The following is a 21,193-nucleotide window of genomic DNA, read 5'->3' on the forward strand; positions in this document are numbered from 1 at the left end:
ACAAGGAGCTGAGGATGGAGACCAGGGAGGACAAATCCCCACAGCAGAACCTTGTGGAAGAGGACGTTTTGAGCAGCTCCACAGTGCAGGAATCCAGCAGGGAGGAAAAGCCCCAGAGATCCCGCAGGAGGAGGGGCTCCAAACCCATCCCAGGGTGCTCTGAGGAGGAAAGACCCACCCTGTGCCGGGAAGGCAGCCGGAGATCCAGCCGGGGCTCTGAGCTGGTGGTCCATGAGCAGCTTCAGGATGGGGAGAAGCCCTACAAGTGCTTGGAGTGTGGGAAGAGCTTCAGGTGGAGCAATAGCCTGATCCAGCACCAGATGATCCACACTGGGGAATGGGCCTACAAGTGTGGGCAATGTGGGAAGGGCTTCAGCTGCAGCTCCCACCTCATCATCCACCAGCGCATCCACACTGGGGAGAGGCTCTACGAGTGTGGTGAGTATGGGAAGAGGTTTCACAGCAGCTCCAATCTTGTCCTGCACCAGCGGATTCACACAGATGAGAGGCCCTTCTGCTGCCCCGACTGTGAGGAGGGCTTCAAGCACAACTCCACCCTCGTCACCCACCGGCGCATCCACACTGGGGAGAGGCCCTACGAGTGTGGGGAATGTGGGAAGAGCTTCAACCACAGCTCCAGCCTCAATACCCACAAACGTATCCACACTGGGGAGAGGCCCTACGAGTGTCCCCAGTGTGGGAAGAGCTTCTCAGTCAGCTCTAACTTCACCAGACACCAACGGACCACTGGTAAGGGAAGCCCTGCGAGTGCCCCAAGTGTAGGAAGAGCTTTCTCCACAGCTCCAGCTTCATCCCCCCTTGGCGAATCCACATTGGGAAGAGACCTGGTGATCCATGTTTCCTGGGATCCATGCTGGGAAGACACCTCTACCTTTTCCTGCCCAAGGCAATGGTTATGATATTCATGTGGGATCAAATAACATGAGGGTCTGGCCATGGCCCTGTCATTATATTCAATCCCATCTCAGGTCATTGCCAGGGGCAGGAAAAGGACTCCCTCTCTCTCACCAGAGGAGAAGGGTGTCCTTTCCAGGCAGGAGGAAATACAGGGCCAGGAAGAGCCAGTCTGTGGTGGTTTAGTTTTCCCTGTAATAGTTTTTCTTATCTATTCTGTTACCAAAATTATTTCTGTGTCTGTTTGTTCCTTATCCCGTTGCTGTTCTCAATAAATTGTTCTTATCCCAGCCTGGGATCTTTGCCTTTTCTGCTTTCCATGGAAGGTGGGAGGGAGGAGAGCAGCGGTGCAGTTTTCGCAGCAGCAGGAAATTGGGGAATCCCATTCCTGAAGCCCAGCCCGTGGAAACCGAGCATCCCAGCTGGTGCCAGGCCTGCTTGCCATGGCAGCAGCCTTGGGAGCGGGTCCCTGGCTGGGGGCTGTGGGAACCTCTTCCCTCTGGTGCCCAGGGACAGGAGTGGAGGGAGCGGCTGGAGCTGAGACGGGCAGGTTTAGGCTGGATGTGAGGAAAAGGTTTTTTCCCCCGAGGCTGCTGGGGCACTGAACAGGCTCCCCAGGGAAGGCTCCCAGCTCCAGGGCTGGCTGAGCTCCAGCAGCGTTTGGCCAGCGCTGCCAGGCCCAGGCTGGGATTGTTGGGGTGTCCTGTGCAGGGCCAGCAGTTGGACTGGAGGATCCCCATGGGTCCCTCCCAACTCAGCCAATTCTGTGGCTCTGTGATCCCATGGGCCTGGGGATGGGACTGCAAATGGTTGCCATGGCAACAGGCTCTGGCTCCAGGCCTGAGCTGGTGTCCATGGCAACCACCCCTGGCATGGGGTCTCCATGGAGCTGCCAAGGGACTGACCATAGCAACAGGGGCTGTGATGGTTGCCATAGAAACAGACCTTAGCAACAGGTCCTGGTGATGGTTGCCTACCAAGGATCAGATTTGTTACAGGCCCTCAGAGGGGCTCCATGGGGACATTCCAAGAATCTCCAGGCTGTTCAAGAGCCGGAATGTCACAGGCAGAGACAGGGGCTCCTCAGAGACCTCCCAGGGGTTTCTGGGGATGCTGAAGAGCCGTGTGCTCAGACGCAGTCCCAGCAATTCCATGGTGACATCCCAGGGGACCTTCGGCTGCAAAGGCACCGCTCTGTCACAGGCACTGACGGGGGCTCCACGGTGACATCCCAGGAGTCCCCAGGCTGCCAAAGAGTCGGGATGTCACAGACACTCCCAAGGCTTCCTGTCATGGGCAGAGTGGGAGCTTCAGGCTAAAGCTTTATTTCTTTATTGGAGAAACTCCTGCTGAGTCATGAGGTTGGAGAAATGACACCCAACAGCCACCAGGGATCCTCAAACCCCTCTGGGATGCCTAGACTTTTAAATTCCTTCTAAGAGAGGAGACTGGGAGCACTAGGATCCAATCCTAGCCCCAGATGTTGTCAAATGTTTATGTGTAAAACATTGGACAGGTGAAATTGAGCCATAATGCAGTTTGTCCAACAGGATTAACAACAGAATACCAGATGTATTTCTATAAATACAGGTGTGATTAATTCTAATCATGATTAGACAGGAGGATTTATTTACACTACAGAGTAAACATAAAATAGAGTTATTTACTCCAGAGTAGAGGAGCTATAACAATTATTAGACTATAGTTCTGTAGAAGTAAATTTTAAGTAAACAGGGCCTTGCTGGAGCTGTTTGAGCTCATTCCAGGCACAGCCTCCTGCTCCAGCAGGAACTGCCTTTCCTGTGCCATGCCCAGGGCAGATCCCACTGCAGGAAAAGCCCCAGGCCAGCCCCAACCCAGGCAAGGGCTCGGGCACAAGTGCAGAGTGCCGTGCTGGGAGCTGTGCCAGGGACAGCCTGAGGCACCAAAGGCACCTTGGCAGCAGCAGCTGCTCCCAGGGCATGGCCAGAAGGCTCCCCTGGCACCCCGGCCTGGTGGCCAGCACTGCAGAGCTGCTGCTTCAGGGCTCATTTCTGGCTGGGCTCTGAAAAGCCACTGCTGCTCCAGGAGCCTGACTGGGAAGCAATTGGCCCCAGCACCTTGGGGACAAGATAATAATGAAACAAATCTCCATCCCAGCAGAGACAAGGCAGGGACAGAGGAAAGGGGAGAGCCAGGCCCAGGGGACATGGCTGCAGTGGTGATGGCTGTGAGGTCAGTGCCACTGCAGCAGCCTGGCTGGCCCTCAGCAGACATTCTGGCCAGGAGCGCTGTGAGGGCACCCAGCACATGAGAGAACCCACACAACAGCAATTCCATCCTTGGGGAGGGGAGGGGCTTTCACTGTGTCAGGTTGCACAGAGCTCCTGCTCCTGGAGCTTTCCTGGGATGGGGAGTCCATTTCTCTGTAAAAACAGTTGCAGTTGTGTGCCCCCCTGATTGTACAACGTTTCCTCCTTCTAACAAATCCAAATCCACTCTTGTTCACTTTAAAGCATTTTATCTTTGTTCTGTCACTGCAACATTTGGGAGAAAATAACGTTGACCAGTGTTTCCATTTTCACGCACCATGGAGAGGACCCAAAAATCTCCCAGAATGGGATTTGGAGGCCTCATCACATAAGCAGCAGGAAGAGGCTGAAGGCTCTGGGCTGTGGAGCTGCATGGGCCTGCCAGAGGCAACTTGTGCAGCCCTTTGGCCATGGCTGCTGGCCCTGGGCCTGAGGCCAGCAGGGGACAAGTGACCCTGGCAGCCCTGGGGCCTCATTGCCTCCTTGTCCCTGCTCAGCAGCCTGGCAGGGGCCGCCCCATGGTGCTGCCCTTGGCATTGCACATCCCCACATGCCAGTGCCCCGGGAAGAGCCCTGAGCAATGAGGGAGGGACAGCATCTGCCTTGCCAGGGGCTGGGGCTCAGCCCTTGGCCCTTGGCATTCCTGAAACACATCCAGCTTTGCTCAGCACCACAGACACCTTTCCCTTGCTTGTCCCCAGCTGCCATCAGGGCCTCCAGTCTTCTGCTCTACCTGGAACCTGGGGACGCTTTCTCACTCGTGTCTCTCATTTCAACTCCAAGAAACTTCAGTGTTTCCATCTGACTTGGAGCTCTTGAGAAGTTTCTGGAGCACACTCTGAGGGACTGAGTGTGATGCCAAGAGCCCCAAAGGCCCGAGAGGGTGATGAAAGTGCTGGTGCTGTGTCTGTGCTGCTGAGCTGGGCCGGGCTCCTGGCCCAGAGGCAGCTCCTGGCAAGGGCAGCGCTGCAGAGAGACAGCTCTGGCCAGGAGCAGCTCCTGAGCACAGCCCAGCAGGGCTGGGGCCCTGCCAGGGCAGCTCAGGGACACGAGCAGGCCCAGACAGAGCTGCCAGGGGCTCAGCACTGGCAGGGGCTGTGGGATGTGCCAGAGGGGGCTGTGTCACAGCAGCACCTCTGTGGCTGTGTCCTGGAGCCCCAGAGCAGCTGGGATGTCAGAAAGGGGCTGTGTGACAGCTCCGAGTGGGTTGTGTGAGGTCACAGATGGGGCTGTGACATCATAGAGTTTGTTGTGTGAGGTCACTGAGCAGCTACAGCATCATAGAGGGGACCGTGTGACATCAGAAAGAGTTGTGTGATGTCACAGTATGGCTGTATGACATCACAGAGTGGGCTGGGTGATATCACTGATGGGGTTATGACTTCACAGAGAGGACTGTGACACCAGAGGTTAGATGTACAACATCACAGAGAGGGTTGTGACATCACTGAGCAGACTGTGACACCACATGGTTGCGATATGAAATCCTAGAGTGGGCAGTGATATCATAGAAGAGCCATGTGACATCTCAGGACAGGTTGTATGACATCACAGTGCCGACTGTGGTATCATAGAGTGAACTATGAAATCAAACATGGCTGTGTGACATTACGGGAGGATATGTGACCTCATGAGGTGGTTTTGTGACACATAAGAGACGCTGTGACATCACAGAGCATGATGTGACATCACAGAATGGTGGTTTGACATCCTGGGGCAGGTTGTGTGACATCACAGGTGGCTGTGTGATATCTCAGGGGGCTCTGTGAGGTCACTGGGGAGGTCACTCTGTCCTGATCTCCCCTCACAGTTCCCCCCAGAGAAGTCCAACACTGCCCTTGCAGCAGCCTCTCTGCACAGAAACACTTCCAGGGCTCTCTGCATTTCCCTTCCCTCACTCTTGCCTCACTCACACACCTCCCAACAACCCACTTGGTGCTTTCAGCTGCAAGGAGTTCAAAGCTTGTCTGTCCTTCAGCAGCTGCTCTAATTCTGCCTTCAGCCAACTCTGGGGTTGTGTTTCTTGTAGAACTCCCTGTGTGTCTGAAACATTCCTTGTGTGGTTCTGCCTTGGGGAAGGGGAACCTCCTTGGTGGCACCTTGGGCTTGGCACACACTTGAGGAGGGTGTCTGTTTTCCATGGGGAAACTCAGCAGTTTTAGATTGCTAAAATCAAAGAAGGAAAACCCCTCTTTGCCTGAGTGCAGCCAGTTCTGTGAGCAAAGCAGGTCCCAGGAGAGTGAGGAGAGACAGGATGGGGCTGGGGAATGTGGAGCAAGGTTGTCCCCACTGGGTCAGAGCTCAAGGCACAGCTTCTCTGACCTGGCCAGACCTCCTTAGGAGAGACCCTGGATCAATATCCATCACTGAATGCTGCAATCACCTCTGTTCTAAAGAGAAGAGGGATAAAATACACCCTTTAAAATAGGAATATACATTTCTTAAAAGCTCTTTGAACTATTTCTCTATAACTATTGTAGGAATCTTTCCTAAGAACTGCACCAGACCACAGGGAAATCAAGGCACAGCCATGGTTTGTTAGGACTTGCTTGATATTAATGAGCCCCGTGGTGCATTTGGAGATGAGCCCTTGAATGTCAGAACCTGAGAGGAGATTGTACAAACTTTTCCAGGAGTAAAAGTCATAGGAAAAACCCAAAGTTTCTCCAGACATTAATGGGTGCCACTGAGGTCCATACTCAACACAGGCTCCTCATGGACTCCTTGGAGGACAGAACTGGAGGCCAGGATTGCACAAAAACCTCCCAGAGACTCAGTGTGGAAAGGAAAATACAAAGTAGCTGAAAAAGCCCTGAGTATCTCAAAGTATTGATGAGCCCCACTGAGTGTCAATGCAAAGCTCCCAAGGGACTCGTTAAAGCAGATAATTGGGGCCATGATTGCTCAAACTTCTCAGAGACTCAGTGTGGGAAGGAAAAAGGAAAGTACCTTAAGAACCTGAAGTACCTTGAAGCATTAATGAGCCCCACTGAGTGTTGTTGCTGACAAAGCCTCTCAAGGGACTAATTACAGCAGATAATTGGAGGCCAGGATTGCACAAAGCTCTCAGAGACTCCAAAGCAAAAGCCAAAGTCCTTTGGAAAAGCTGCAGTCCCTGGGAGCATGAAGGAGCCCCCCAGGGCCATTCCTGAGCAAGGCTCCCCAGGGACTCCTTCCAGCAGATCCCTGAGGCCACTGGCATGTGGGCTAGGGGGGATGCTGAGGGCAGGCCAAGGGGGTGACAGTGGCCAGCCTTGCTGGGGCTGTGCCAGGAGGCCCCAGGGCCTCAGGACAAGGTGTCTCCTCACAGCCCTTGGTGGCACAGCATTGGCTGCTGTGGCCCAGGGCACCAAGCCTTGGCTTCTCTTTGTCCCCAGCTGTCATCAGTGCCTGCAGTTCTCTGCTCTGCCTGGGGCCTGGGGACACTTTCTCAGTCACGTCCCTCAGTGGGACCCATTAAAAGTGAAAGAAACTTTGGAGTTCCATTCTGACTTGGAGTTCTTGAGAGCTTTCTTCCCCTCCCTCTCAGGGACTGATGTTCAGGGCCTCAGCACAAAGCCCCAAGAGGCTCATTAAAGTCCTGCTGCTGTGTCTGTGCTGCTGAGCTGGGCCGGGCTCCTGGCACAGAGGCAGCTCCTGGAAACCAAGAAGAGCTTCAAAAGCACATTTCTCTTGCTGAGCAGCTCTTCTGCCAGCCCAGCAGGGCTGGGGCACTGCCTGCAGCCACCCTGGGCACAGCCCAGAGGCACAGAGAGCTTCAATCAGTCAGGGCTGGGAAGGTGCTGAGAAGTGCCTGGGGCAGAATCACTGCCAGCCCTTGACACAGGAAGCCTCTGGCTGCAGGACAATGCAGCTGCAGCTCCTGGAGGCATCTCCTCAAGCTGGGACATCCCAGTGCCCACAGATTCTGTGAGTACAGCTCTGAGTATTTCTGGTGGAGGGGAGGTGAATGCTCATGAAGCTCTGACATGCTGAGGGTTTCTGATCAGTCATAGAATATTTCCAAGATAAGGATTTTGATAAAAAGAGGACACTTCCTAAGACTTCGTATTCAGTTTCCTACTATTGCAGAATGGCAGGGAAGGGGGAAAATAAATATTACAGGTATTATAAATTTTGACAAGTGCTTGAGACATCCCAACAGTTACTTTTAGTGATCAAGAGGTTCACAGGAGATCCCTTATGTGCAATTCTACCCATGGACTGCACCAAGTAAATTACACAGGGAGCACAGCACATCAGGGGCTGCATAAAAGGGAAGTTTGTGCTTTTTTAATCTAGTGATCTGGGTGGCCTGGATGGGAAATTGCACATAGATAGTCACCTCTCATTTAATTTCTCTATTCATCCACTAATGATAGGTTGAGACAAATAAAAAAAATTCTCTCAGATCTTAATAAAGCAGGCACTGACAGGAATCAGCACAGGGCCCCTCACAGGCAGCATCAGTGCCACTTTTCCTGCCTCTTCAGGGTTGCTTTGCCATTGCCATCAGAGCCTGCAGTGCCAGAGCTGCCCCTGGGCAGTGCCCTGAGCTGGGAGGGCTCTGCAGGACAGAGCTGAGCCCCCAGGGCTGGGCTTGGTGTGGGCAGCACTGGCAGGGCCCAGCCCTGGGCACAGGGCAGCAGCTGCTGGCAGGGACAGCTCCAGGCAGCAGAGCCCTGGGCAGGCAGTGGGGGGAAAGTGCCACCAAACTTTGCTGGGATATTTAAAATCCTCTCCCAGCTGAATTATTCCATGATTACTCTTTTACAGATCCCCATGCCAAGACACAGCAAATGTCTGATTGGAAATGCCTGAGGGTGACTGTCCTGCACTGGTGCTGCCTGGCAGGGGCTGGGCAGGGCTGGGCAAGGAAAGGCTTTTCCTCAGGGCCTGGCTCTCTCTCCTTGCCTTGCCCAGGTGCTCCTGGCATTGCTGACGAGCTCTCTGGGAATGGCAGCTCCAGCTGTAGGGTCAGGCCCAGCCCTTGGGCTCCTCCTGTGCAGGCTGGGAACAGCAATGGGGTGTCCCAGCTCCCTCTGCCCCAGGAGCTCTGGGCAGGGCAGGCTGGGAGGCTGGGAATGACCCGACTCTTCTCCAGCAGTGCCATGGACAGGACCCTTGGTGTGTCCTTGGGATGCCACCCAAGCTGTGAGCTGTCTCCAGGGGACACTGGGGACAGGAGTGTCCTTGGCCAGGAGTAGGGCTGAGACTCTGAGAAAGACTGAACCAATTTGCTCTGCTTTGGGTCCCTCTGCACTCAGCTGTGTCAGGCTGATTTTCAGGGAAACACAGTGCCTGCCCTCGATCTCAGAAAGGGCAGCTGGGGACAGATGGAGTGACAGAGCAGCTCCCCTGACCCTTCACTGAGTTACAGCCAATGCTCCTGCATTGCACATTTCCCTCTGATCTCTCTGGGCACAGCAGGAAACCCTCTCAAACTGCCTTTGGCCATCACCATTCCTGAGCCCTGGGACAGGAGATGCTGCCAGGCTCCTCTGCCTCAGGAGCAGTTTGGGATGATGCAGTCCCACCCCAGGACTGGCCCCTGACCCCTTTCCCATGACCCCACTGGTGCAGAGCAGAGCTGACTCCTCAATGTCCATGGGCAGAGCCCCTGCTCATCACAGCAACAGGGGCAGATCCCAGCAGAGCTCCAGGCATGGGGCTGAAGGAAGGGCTCTGAGAAAAGGAAAACTGGGTGGCACAGAGCAGCAGGAGCCAGGCTGGGAGAAGGGACTTGGACATTTCTCAGCAAAGTCTCCCCTGACTTGTCACTTTCTCCTCTTTCAACAGGATTCCATGGCCAGAGTGAAGAAATGTCCAACAGCAGCTCCATCAGCCACTTCCTCCTGCTGGCATGGGCAGACACGCGGCAGCTGCAGCTCCTGCACTTCTGCCTCTTCCTGGGCATCTCCCTGGCTGCCCTCCTGGGCAACGGCCTCATCATCAGCGCCGTAGCCTGCAGCCACCACCTGCACAGCCCCATGTTCTTCTTCCTGCTCAACCTGGCCCTCACTGACCTGGGCTCCATCTGCACCACTGTGCCCAAAGCCATGCACAATTCCCTCTGGGACACCAGGCACATCTCCTACACAGGATGTGAGGCACAGCTCTTTTTTTTTGTGTTTTTTGTCTCAGCAGAGTATTTCCTCCTGACCATCATGTGCTACAACCGCTACGTGTCCATCTGCAAACCCCTGCACTATGGGACCCTCCTGGGCAGCAGAGCTTGTGCCCACATGGCAGCAGCTGCCTGGGCCAGTGCCTTTCTCTATTCACTGCTGCACACAGCCAATACATTTTCCCTGCCCCTGTGCCAGGGCAATGCCCTGGGCCAGTTCTTCTGTGAAATCCCACACATCCTCAAGCTCTCCTGCTCAAATTCCTACACTAGAGAACTTGGGCGCATTATGGGTAGTGCTTTTCTGTTATTTGGCTGTTTTGTGTTCATTGTTTTCTCCTATGTGCAGATCTTCAGGGCTGTGCTGCGGATCCCCTCTGAGCAGGGACGGCACAAAGCCTTTTCCACCTGCCTCCCTCACCTGGCTGTGGTCTCCCTGTTTATCAGCACTGGCACATTTGCCTACCTGAAGCCTCCCTCCATCTCCTTCCCATCCCTGGATCTGGCGGTGTCAGTTCTGTACTCGGTGGTGCCTCCAGCCCTGAACCCCCTCATCTACAGCCTGAGGAACCAGGAGCTCAAGGCTGCAGTGTGGACACTGATGACTGGATGGTTTCAGGAACATTAAACTGCTAGCCAATTTCTGCAAATCACTTGTAATAAAAGTCACCTTTGATATTTCTTATTGGTTTAATTTTGGAGGATCTTTTCTGTTGTTTTACTTTTCAATATTGTCCACAAAGAAATGTCATTATTTGTGCCATTTCTCATTTTGTTTCTCCCTCCACCTTCCCTGTGGCCACGGACTGTGCCAATGAGGGGCTGTGCTCTTGGTGGCTTTAAGGGAATAAAACGATCTCCCAGCAAAGTCTTCTCCAGAGATCCCCCTTTTGTTCCCTTCTCTGGAGCTGCAGCAGCAGTGTCTGTGTGCAGAGCTGGGGGCAGATCAGTGCTGGCACAGCAGCTGTGCCCAGGAGCAGCAGCACTTGGTGTTGCCAGTGCTGTTCCCGTGCCACTGCCCCGCTGCCCTCCTGGCCCTGGTGTTGCTGCAGGGCCTGAGTGCTCTCGGGGCCGGGCACAGCCCTGGGGGTGGCAGTGCCGGGGCTGCAGCAGGGACAGGCCATGGGCACTGCTGGGGCAGCGCTGACGCCTCAGGGCAGGGCCTGGGGGCTCCAGGCTCCTTGCCCAGGCTCTCTCAAGAACACGGCCAGGCCAAACTCAGCACAGAAAACCCCCGTGAGCAGCCCCAGGGTGGCCGTGGGCAGGCTGGGGGCAAACAGCATGGCTGGGGCTCTGCAAGGTCCCTGGGGGAGACGGGAAGGAGCAGCAGAGCAGGGGCTGATCCATCCCCACTGTGCTGGACACCCCAGGGCAGCGTCCCAGAGCGTCCTCATGGAGCTGCCAACAACATCCCCCCCTGTGCAGCCCTGGCCTCTCCCCCAGCTCAGAGAGGTGCCGCATCCTTGCAGGCACAGCCACGGCAGCACTGGCTCAGGAGCCCCTGTTTGCACTGCCCAGAGCAGGCGTCAGCACCCCCATGGTGCTGCTGTGGGGAGATGAACCTGAGGGAGCACAAATGCCATCAGCCCCTGGGGCCAGGCAGGGCTGGGGTACGGGAAGGAAACCACTCAGGGTTGTTGTGGCCTCTGAAGTCACACAGAAAGTTTGTTCCCATGAGCTGTGAGTTTCCTGTGCCACTGCAGACGTTGTTGCTCAGAGCCAGGGCTGCCTGGCAGCCACCTCCAAACTGCCCTGAGCATTTCCTTTACTTCCCCTTTGCTTTCTTTCCTCTTCCCACTCCAGATATCTTTCCGTTGCCCACTCCTGTTCTCTCCCCTGCAAACAGCCCATCCCTGTTTGCCCTTTCCTCTCTGGCCCCACTCCCTATTTCAGTTCCCCACTTGGCACCATGGGAATGTCCCATGGGGAGCAGGATCATTCTACAAGTGCTTCAGGAATTGTCTGCAGGGTCCTGCAGTGCCTCATGCTGCTCCCTTGCCAGAGGCAGCACAGGCCAGGGGGGCACATCTGGGCTGCTGTGTCTGGCTGTGGGGCTCCCTGTTCTGGGCAAGGAGGAGGAGCTGGAGAGGCTCTGCAGGACTGACAGGATGGGCTTTGGGGCCTGTGTGGAGAAGCTGAGGGACTTGGGCTGCTGGACCTTCTGAAGAGGAGGCCCAGGGCTCATCCTGCACCTGCTCCAAGGGTGGTTTGAGAGAATCACAGAATCAGCAAGGTTGGAAAAGACCTTGGAGATCATCAAGTCCGAATTGTACACTGACACCTGTCGCCCTGAAAACTCAGCTTCTGAGCTTGCTAACATAGTTTTCTAAGGACTTTCCCAGGACAATAACTGTAAACATAGATATGTGTACATTCTTTCTGTTACACATCTTGTGATGGGCATCTCTCATGGCCAGTGCAGTGAGAAAGTGTTATCCTGACCATCCAATCCCTGGCCATGGTCACAAGCCTATAAATCCTGCGAGGAAAAATAAACTGCTCTTTCCTTCACCACACCTCGACCTGTGTCCGCGTGATCTATTGATCTTCAGCGGTAACAGACACCACCTTGTCTTCCCTGAGCCTCCAGGATAAATAACTCCATCTCCCTCAGCTGCTCCTCACAGGACTTGTGCTCCAGACCCCTCACTACCCTTGTGTACCCTTCTCTGGACATGCTCCAGCCCCTCCATGTCCTTCCTAAATTGGGGGCCCAGAACTGGACACAGCACTTGAGGTGCTGCCCAACCAGTGCCAAGCATAGGGGAAGAATCCCTGCCCTGCTCCTGCTGGCCACATCATTCCTGATCCAGGCCAGGAGCCATTGGCCTTCTTGGCCACCTGGGCACACTGCTGGCTCATGCCCAGCCTGCTGTCCATCAGTGCCCCAGGCCCCTTTCTGCCTGGCTGCTGTCCAGCCACTCTGTCCCCAGCCTGTAGCACTGCAGGGGTCGTTGGGGCCAAAGTGCAGAACCTGGAACTTGAACTTGTTAAACCTCACCTTGTTGGGTTTGGGCCCTGGATCCAGCCTGTCCAGGTCCCTGTGCAGAGCCCTCCTACCCTGCAGCACATCAACACTCCCAGCCAACTTGGTGTCACCATGGTTCCATGGGGCCCTAGAGTGTTCACAATGGTCTCCAGGATTCCATGAGGCCTCCCAGGGTCACAATGTCCCTTTGGTTCCATGGGAGCTCTTGGTGCCACAACGTCCCTTGGATCCTTGGGCCCCGCAGTGTCACAGTGGATCCTTGGTTCCATGAGGTCTCACAGTGCAGCAATGCTCTCCTTGGTTCCACAGTGTCACCATGGCCTCTTGGTCCCAAGGGGCACCATGGTGTCAAACAAGTTTCCTTCATTCCATGAGTCCCTGAGGAGCAGCACTGGCCCCTTGGTTCCATGGGGCCCTGCAGTGTCACAATGGCCCCATCATGACATGAGGTCCTGCTCTGTCACAATGCTCTGCATGGTTGCACAAGGCCCTGCAGTGTCACAGGGGCCTCTTGGTTCCATGAGCCCAAGGAAGAGGTGGCCTCTGGAGTAGCAAAATTCATCAGCAACTTCCAGGTGGCTGAGGATCCCTCCTCATCAGAGCAGGAATGAGCAGAAATGGGCACAGCTTTCTGGCTGGCCCAGCTTTGGGATGGGCCCTGGGCCTGGAGCAGGAGCAGCTCCTGAGGGCTCCAAGGCCAGGGCTGTTGTGCTGGCCTGGGCAGATGGGATGGCAGGAGGGGCTGCAGAGCTCTCAGCACCTCAGGGAGAGGGGAGCAGGGCACCCAAGGAACCTCCTTTTCCCTTGGCCAAGCACCTTCCCCCATGGCTGGGGCTGAGGCCTCTCTGAGCTGCAGCTGCTGCTGTGCCCTGCAGAGGGGCTGAGGCCGTGGGGCAGTGCCCAGAGCAGCCTGCCCTGAGCAGAGCTGTGGGGCCAGAGCCGGCTGGGCTGTGCTGGGGAGAGGCCCTGGGTGCTGCCGAGAGCTCAGGGCAGCTGGGACAGCTTGGAGGGAGCTGGGCTGGGCTCAGAGAGCCTGCCAGAGAAACCAGCAGTGTCCATCTCAGCCTGTGTGAGCGTGCAGGACTCCTTGGCTCAACAAAGCCACACATTGTCACAATGGTGTCCATGATACCATGATGCCCCACAGTGTCACAATGGACCTTTGGTCCCATGGAGCCCCCAGTGTCACTGTGGTCCCATTGCCTCCATGAGGCCCCGTGGTATCACAATGGATCCTTGGTTCCATGGAGCCCCACAGTGTCAGAATGTTCTGCTTGGTTCCATTGGGCCCCGCAGTGTCCCAATGGTCCCTTGGTTCCATGGGCCCTGTGCTGGTGCATTCCCCCCTCCCCTTCTCAGGCCGCCCTGCCAGCTGAGAAATGCTCCTTGGGCCTGGGCCTTGGCCAACAGCCCCTGGGCTCAGCTCCTCTGCAGCTCATCAGAAACACTGTCTGCTCCCAGGCACTGCTGCTGCCCAAGCAGCTCCTGCTTGCTTCAGGAGCAGCCCTGGGAACTGTTTCTGTTCTCTCCGTGGCACAGCATCCCTGTTCTCAGCCTTGCAAAGGAAGCTGTTGATGCCAAGTGCGGCCAGGATGAAACATTGCTGTGCCTGAAGCCCCTGTCTTGGGGCCCTACAAACAGCGCTCCAAAAGGAGCCCCTTGCAGCTCTCCTGGGCCAGCCACCTCCCTCTGAGTGGGGCCTCTGTGAGCCGGGAACTCTCCCGTTTGCTGCACTCGGGGCATCCCCGAACAACGACGGAGCCTGGGCCGATCCCCCCACTCCTCCAGGCTCAGCCCTTGGCCCGCTGGGGAGATGCCAAAGCATCGGCAGGGAGCATTTCCCTGCCCTGCAGGGGAATTTCTCACAGCTGCCTTGCACTGCCTCTCTGTGTCTGTGTGCACACTCCAGTGCTGTGCCCTGGCAAATGTGGCAGAAATGCTGCTCTCGGAGGGGCTGGAGTGCCTTGGAGATCTGAGTCAGTCAGGCCTGTGAGTGAGGGTAAGTCATGAGGTACAAGCTATTGGAGTGAAAAAAACGCTCGTTCGCGGTGAGAGACTTCTCCAGGGTCAAGCTGTTCAAGTATAAGCAATTTATTATTATAAGGGTAAAGAGAGGGGAGACCCGTGTCCGCCACCAGCCTCGGCGTCCACGTGGTCAGGGGGAGGAGGGAGAGAACAGGCAGAGCAGGGGAGGTGAGGCTGGAAGGGGGAGGGAGGGAGTAAGAGCAACAGAGAGAAAGAGGGAAAAACCAGAGGGAGAGAGCAGGGAGGACGAGAGGGGTAGGAGCAGAGAGAGGGGGCTGAGAGTTAAGAGTGGGGGAGAGGGGTAAAGGGGTAAGAGGTAAGAGGCAAGAGGCAAGAGGCAAGAGTTAAGAGTTAAGAGGTAAGAGGTAAGAGTTAAGAGAGAGTGAAGTTCTTGTTACAATCCAATATATCTTTTTCTATTGTGAATATTCTAATTCATAGTAACCAATCACCATGAGACACACCCACTAAAGAATTTACATCCAGCCTATGCGCTTCCCTATATTAACATACAGCGTTGCATTTTAGATTCTACAAAACTTTACAAGTTCTTTCCTTGCTTCTTGAACTTTGGACTTTGTTTTATCAGAAGGACATTGTTTTATCAACAGGGATTCTCCTCTAGCTGGCTAGGCTATTGTTCTTTGGTTAATCAGTACTCAGTATCCTATAACTCAAAGCAGGCTTTCATTTCTACTTTGATTCTAGCCTTCATATTTTCAGAATCTTCTGCCAAACAATCACATTCATAAGGTTTCCCTGTTTCACCTTCCCCAACACAAGCTAAGTTCAACGGTGCTCAGTATTGTTATTTTTTAAGTTCAATATAAGTTATAAGCTAAGTTGAATACTGTTCAGTGTTATTCCACTGTTAAATCATAAAGTCATAGGTTATAAGTTAGGTTAACTACTGTTAAATCCTGATCCTTTGCTAAATTGTGACATTTGAGGTATAGATTAAGGTACAGGTGAATCCTGTTAAGATTGAGCTCTGTTAAGCTTTTAGGCTCTATTCCTTTAATCCTTGCCCTCACTCTCCTTTGTCACACACACACAAACACACACACACACACACACACACACACACACACACAAGGACAGTTCTGGATTAATTTCTGGTTTAGTTGCCTGGATTTTGTTTGGTTTTGTTGTTGCTTTGTTTCCTTGCTGTGCCTGAAGTGTCCAGTCAGGAGCACAGTGGCTCTTGCCAAGGAACTTTGTGCTGCTGGTGCTTAATATTAAATCTGTTTTTTGCTGCTCCCTTGCTGGGGATTTTTTAAGCGCTCTCAAGCCCTCGTTGGTGACAGGGTGAAGGAGCCCTGGCCCAGGCTCTGGCCCTGGGGGACACAGGGACACTGACAGGGGGTCCTTGTCCTGCTGTCCCAGGCCCCACAGCACTTGGCAGGTCCCAGAGTCGTTCTGTGATGCCCCAGCTCCTCTGAGATGGCAGAAGTCACTCTCTGATGTCACAGCCTTCTCTCTGACATCACACACTCTCCTCTGTGATGTCACAGGGAACATGGTGATGTCACACAGCTTCTCTGTGATGTCACAGCCTGCTGTCTGATGTCACAGAGCCACCCTCTGCGATTGCTGTGTGACATCACAGCCCACTCTGGGATGTCACATCACCACCATGAGACTTCACAGCCTGTTCTGTGATGTCTCACAACCAACCAGTGATGTCACAGTCCATCCTGTGGTGGCTCTGTGATGTCATACAGCAACTCTGTGATGTCACAACCTGCTCTGTGATGTCAGAATCCCCTCTGTGATGTGCATTCAACCTCTGATGTCATAGTCATGTCTGTGATGTCACAACCCACTGTGATATCACCCAGCCCACACTGTGACATCACACCCTGATTTCTGATGTCACCCTCTATGATGCCATACCTGCTCAGTGACCTCACAAAACAAACTCTGTGATGTCACAGCCCCATCTGTGACCTCACACAACCCACTCGGAGCTGTCACACAGCCCCTTTCTGACATCCCAGCTGCTCTGGGGCTCCAGGACACAGCCACAGAGGTGCTGCTGTGACACAGCCCCCTCTGGCACATCCCACAGCCCCTGCCAGTGCTGAGCCCCTGGCAGCTCTGTCTGGGCCTGCTCGTGTCCCTGAGCTGCCCTGGCAGGGCCCCAGCCCTGCTGGGCTGTGCTCAGGAGCTGCTCCTGGCCAGAGCTGTCTCTCTGCAGCGCTGCCCTTGCCAGGAGCTGCCTCTGGGCCAGGAGCCCGGCCCAGCTCAGCAGCACAGACACAGCACCAGCACTTTCATCATCCTCTCGGGCCTTTGGGGCTTGTCGTGGTTTTAAAGCAGTAACTAAAAAAATTACTAGAAAACTTACTATTTCTTGCTGTCAGATATGGATTAGAACAAAAGAAAAACAGGCTGAAAACTTAAAAGGAATAAAGAAAGTTTATCAACAAAACTACAAGAATAAGAACACCAGAATAAACCTCCAGAAAAACCCCTTTATCCCACACTATCCAACCATTCCCTTGTTCACATGACAACATAGAGACAAAAAACTTTAGAACTTTGGTGTTTAAAACAGTCCCAATTCCTGCTAGAGTCTTTTCATCAGCCTTTGTAGAGAAACAGAAGTCTGCTTCTGCTAATCTATGGGGTTTCTTGCAAGAAAGCTATTTCTGTTACAGCTTTCTATTTTTCTGATGCCAGCTGCCCGGAAATCTGTCATCAGTTCACTCCTCCCATTTCACATCACTCTGAGGTGTGTATGGGTCAATGAGTCTAGGGATGTCATTTTTAAGGATGAGTTATTCAAAGGCAAAAGTCTTCTTCATCTGTCTCTGTGAGCTTCGCTGGAAACAGAAGTTTTCTCCTTGCCTCAAGTGGCCCCAAATCTTCAACTATTATTTCTCCCCCCTCTGTTCCAGCACCTCACTGTATCATAATTACTCCACCTTTTGCTCAAAATTCACACTTTGAACACTCCATTCCTCCCAATATACTCTGTCATGAATTAAAGGAGTTCTTTCAGAACATTATTGTCCATCTCCATAGCTTTAACAGAAAGATATTTCAGCTTACAAAGCATCTCCTTATTCTCTGCCTTTTCTGAAGCTTCTTTTCTTTACTGTCTCTGATAGTTTTATAAAGTCTCTTTACATGTTGATCACTCTCTTTTTCTCTCTCTGGATAAAAGGATTAATCTGCAAGTCTCATCTGGGTAATGAAAAGGTTAAAATCTTGCCCAGGCTTTGTAGATGGCTCTGTGATCTCTGCCGGAGCAGCAGCTGGAGCTGTCTGCGATAGAAAATTCTTCATGGCTGCTCTGGAGAGTGTGGTCGCTGTCTCAGCCTGCCGCAGGTCCAGAGATTTTTCTTTTCTTTACTCGGCAGTCTCTGGTGAATTCAGTCACAGCAAAAACTGCAGCCGAGCCAGGGACCGGCCTGGCCCGGCCAGAGCCCGGGGCAAGCCCCGCAGGCCCCATCTCCCGGCCGGGAGCCGCGGCAGGCCCAGCCCAGCCCCCGCCCGGCCGCATGGCCTGGGCAGGGAACGGGAGGCCTGGAGCTCTGTTACCTTTCACAGCCAGGAAACAAAGAGAGACAAGAGAGCTCTGGCTTTACATCTTAAGGTAGGGTTCACAAGTTGATCCCACTTTTCAATGGTCAAAACTGCTGTCAATTCCCAGTAATGACTGATAATTGGTCAGGAGAAAAGGCTCCCATCAGTTCCCAGCAACTTCAACTTCCTTAGCTCCTAAAACCACCTTAAAGGTAAAGTCACCCCATGATAAAGTCTCATCAAAATCCCACAAAATACCAGAAAATTCCACAACAGTACAAAAAAACCCCTACCAAATTCCAGAAACATCCCAGAAAATCCCCAAAAATTTCCACAAAATCTTAGACAATACCTCAAAATTCTTCATGTCTCCTCAAAATCCCTCAAAATTCCACAAAACTCCGACAAAATCTCCTCAATATCCTACCAAATTCCAGAAAAATCCAACCAAATTGCAGAAAGCTTCACAAAAGCCCAACAAATTCCAGAAACATCCCAGACAATCTAAACAAATTTCCACAAAATCTAAAAAATACCTCAAAATTCTTCATGTCTCCTCAAAATCCCTCAAAATTCCACAAAACTCCCACAAAATCTCCACAAAATATCCGACAAAATCCAAGAAAAATCCCACAAAATTACAGAGAAATACCACAAAACTCCCTAAATGTTCTCAAAACCCCACCAAATTCCAGAAAAATCCCACCAAATCTCCACAAAATACCACAAAATCTAAGAAAAACCCCTCACAATTCTTCAAGACTTTCCAAAATCCCACAAAATTCAAGAAAAATCGCACGAAATTGCAGAAAAATCCCATACAGTTCCCTAGATGTTCTCAAAACCCCACCAAAATTGCAGAAACATCCCACCAAATCTCCACAAAATTCCTGAGAAGCTAAGAAAAATCCCTCATAATTCTTCAAGTCTCCGCAAAATCCCACAAAATTCAAGAAAAATCCCACGAAAATGGCAGAAATCTTCTCAAAACCCACCAAATTCCAGAAACATCCCAGAAAATCTCCACAAAAATTTCCACAAAATCTTAGAAAATACCTCAAAATTCTTCACGACTCCTCAAAATCCGTCAATATCCTACAAAACTCCCCCAAAATCTCCTCAATAATGTGCAAAATTCAAGAAAAATCCAACCAAATTGCAGAAAAATCCCACACAATTCATTAAATGTTCTGAAAAGCCCACCAAATTCTGGAAACATCCCACCAAATCCCCACAAATTTCCACAAAATGTAAGAATATATCTCAAAATCTTTCATGTCTCCTCAAAATCCGTAAATATCCTAAAAAACTCCCCCAAAATCTCCTCAATAATGTGCAAAATTCAAGAAAAATCCAACCAAATTGCAGAAAAATACCATACAATTCCCTAAATGTTCTCAAAACCCTACCAAATTCCAGAAACATCCCACAAAATCCCCCAAAATTTCCACAAAATCTAGGAAAATACCTCAAAATCCTTCATGTCTCCTCAAAAACCCACAATATTTCACAAAACACCCACAAAATCTCCCCAATATCCTACAACATTCAAGAAAAATCCCACAAAATTCCAAAAAAATCCCACACAATTCCCTAAATGTTCTCAAAAGCCCACCAAATTCCAGAAACATCCCACCAAATCTCCACAAAATTCCAAAGAAGCTAAGAAAAATCCCTCAAAATTCTTCAGGTCTCCACAAAATTCCAGAAAAATCCCACAAAATTGCAGAAATCATCTCAAAAGCCCAACAAATTCCAGAAACATGCCACAAAATCCCCACAAATTTCCACAAAATCTAAGAAAATACCTCAAAATTCTTCATGTCTCCTCAAAATCCCACAAAATTCCACAAAACTCCCACAAAATCTCATCAATATCCTACAAAATTGCAGAAAAATCCCACCAAATTACAGAAAGCTTCACAAAACCCCAACAAATTCCAGAAACATCCCACAAAATCCCCACTAATTTCCACAAAATCTAAGAAAATACCTCAAAATTCTTCATGTCTCATCAAAATCCCTCAAAATTCTACAAAACTCCGACAAAATCTCCTCAATATCCTACAAAATTCAAGAAAAATCCCACAAAATTCTTCAAGTCTCCTCAAAATGCCACAAAATTCCAGAAAAAAATCCCACAACATTCACTAAATTTTCTCAAAACCCTACCAAATTCCAGAGACATCCCACAAAATCTCCAGAAACTCCCACAAAATCTCAGAAAAATCGCTCAAAATTTTTCAAGTTTCTTCAAATCCCACAAAATACCAGAAAATTCCACAACATAACAAAAAAAATCCCACCAAATTCCAGAAACATCCCACAAAATCCAGACAAAATCCCTCAAAATTCCCAAAAAATCCCACAAAATTGCAGAAATCTCCTCAAAACCCCACCAAATTCCAGTAACATCCCACAAAATCTCCACAAAATTCCAAAGAAGCTAAGAAAAATCGCGCACAATTCTTCAAGTCTCCTCAAAATCCCACAAAATTCAAGGAAAATCCCACCAAATTGCAGAAAAATTCCATACAATTCCCTAAATGTTTCCAAAACTCCACCAAATTTTAGAAACATGCCACAAAATCCCCACAAATTTCCACAAAATCTAAGAAAATACCTCAAAATTCTTCATGTCTCCTCAAAATCCCTCAAAATTCTACAAAAATCCCACAGTCTCCTCAATATCCTACAAAATTGCAGAAAAATCCCACAAAATTGCAGAAAAATCCCATACAATTCATTAAATTTTCTGAAAACCCCACCAAATTCCAGTAACATCCCACCAAATTGCCGCAAAATTCCACAAAATCTCAGAAAAATCCCTCACTATTCTTCCAGTATCCTCAAAATATTGATCAAAGTATTGATCAAAATCCCTCAAGATTACAGAAAAAAATCCCACAAAATTCCCTAAAACCTCCCAAAACCCTACCAAATTCCAGAAACATCCCACAAAATCCAGACAAAATTCCACAAAATTCCCCAAAAATCCCCCAAAATTGCAGAAATCTCCTCAAAACCCCACCAAATTCCAGTAACATCCCACCAAATCTCCACAAAATTCCAAAGAAGCTAAGAAAAATCCCTCACAATTCTTCAAGTCTCCCCAAAATCATCTCAACTGAACACAGAAACAAACTCCCTCTGTCAGCCCATCTTCATGTTCCAGATCACTTTCAAGATGTCCATGGGGCTGTTGGAATGATGAGCTCTCCACTGCTGGCTTCAGGCTCTGCAGATTCTTTCTCCACATTCAGCCAGGCTTGTATTCCCCAACAATTCCTGGTAGCCCATCATGTTTTCTTTGGGTAGAAGAGGAACAATGAA

General features: G+C 51.4%; 3 protein-coding genes across 3 annotated transcripts in view; 2 read left to right on the forward strand and 1 right to left on the reverse strand.

Moving 5' to 3' along the window:
• Positions 1-21,193, reverse strand: part of LOC148182897 (uncharacterized) — a 164,575-nt gene that overhangs the window by 111,913 nt on the left and 31,469 nt on the right. The gene's annotated exons all lie outside the window — the stretch shown is intronic.
• LOC102113223 (uncharacterized) overlaps positions 1-21,193 on the forward strand; it is a 33,190-nt gene that overhangs the window by 238 nt on the left and 11,759 nt on the right. Inside the window, 1 exon segment of the mRNA XM_088064238.1 lies at positions 1-750. Coding sequence (XP_087920364.1) covers positions 1-750 — 750 coding nt within the window.
• Positions 8,201-10,006, forward strand: LOC148182902 (olfactory receptor 14C36-like). Its single transcript, XM_088063839.1, has 2 exons — positions 8,201-8,312; positions 8,985-10,006. Exons 1-2 carry the CDS (start codon positions 8,270-8,272, stop codon positions 9,938-9,940), a joined length of 999 nt encoding a protein of 332 aa, XP_087919965.1. The 5' UTR covers positions 8,201-8,269; the 3' UTR covers positions 9,941-10,006.

This window comes from Pseudopodoces humilis, chromosome 18, assembly GCF_049639895.1.
Source record: "Pseudopodoces humilis isolate 2021_Gansu_Grassland_sample_001 chromosome 18, ASM4963989v1, whole genome shotgun sequence".
In the NCBI taxonomy this organism is placed as follows: domain Eukaryota; kingdom Metazoa; phylum Chordata; class Aves; order Passeriformes; family Paridae; genus Pseudopodoces; species Pseudopodoces humilis.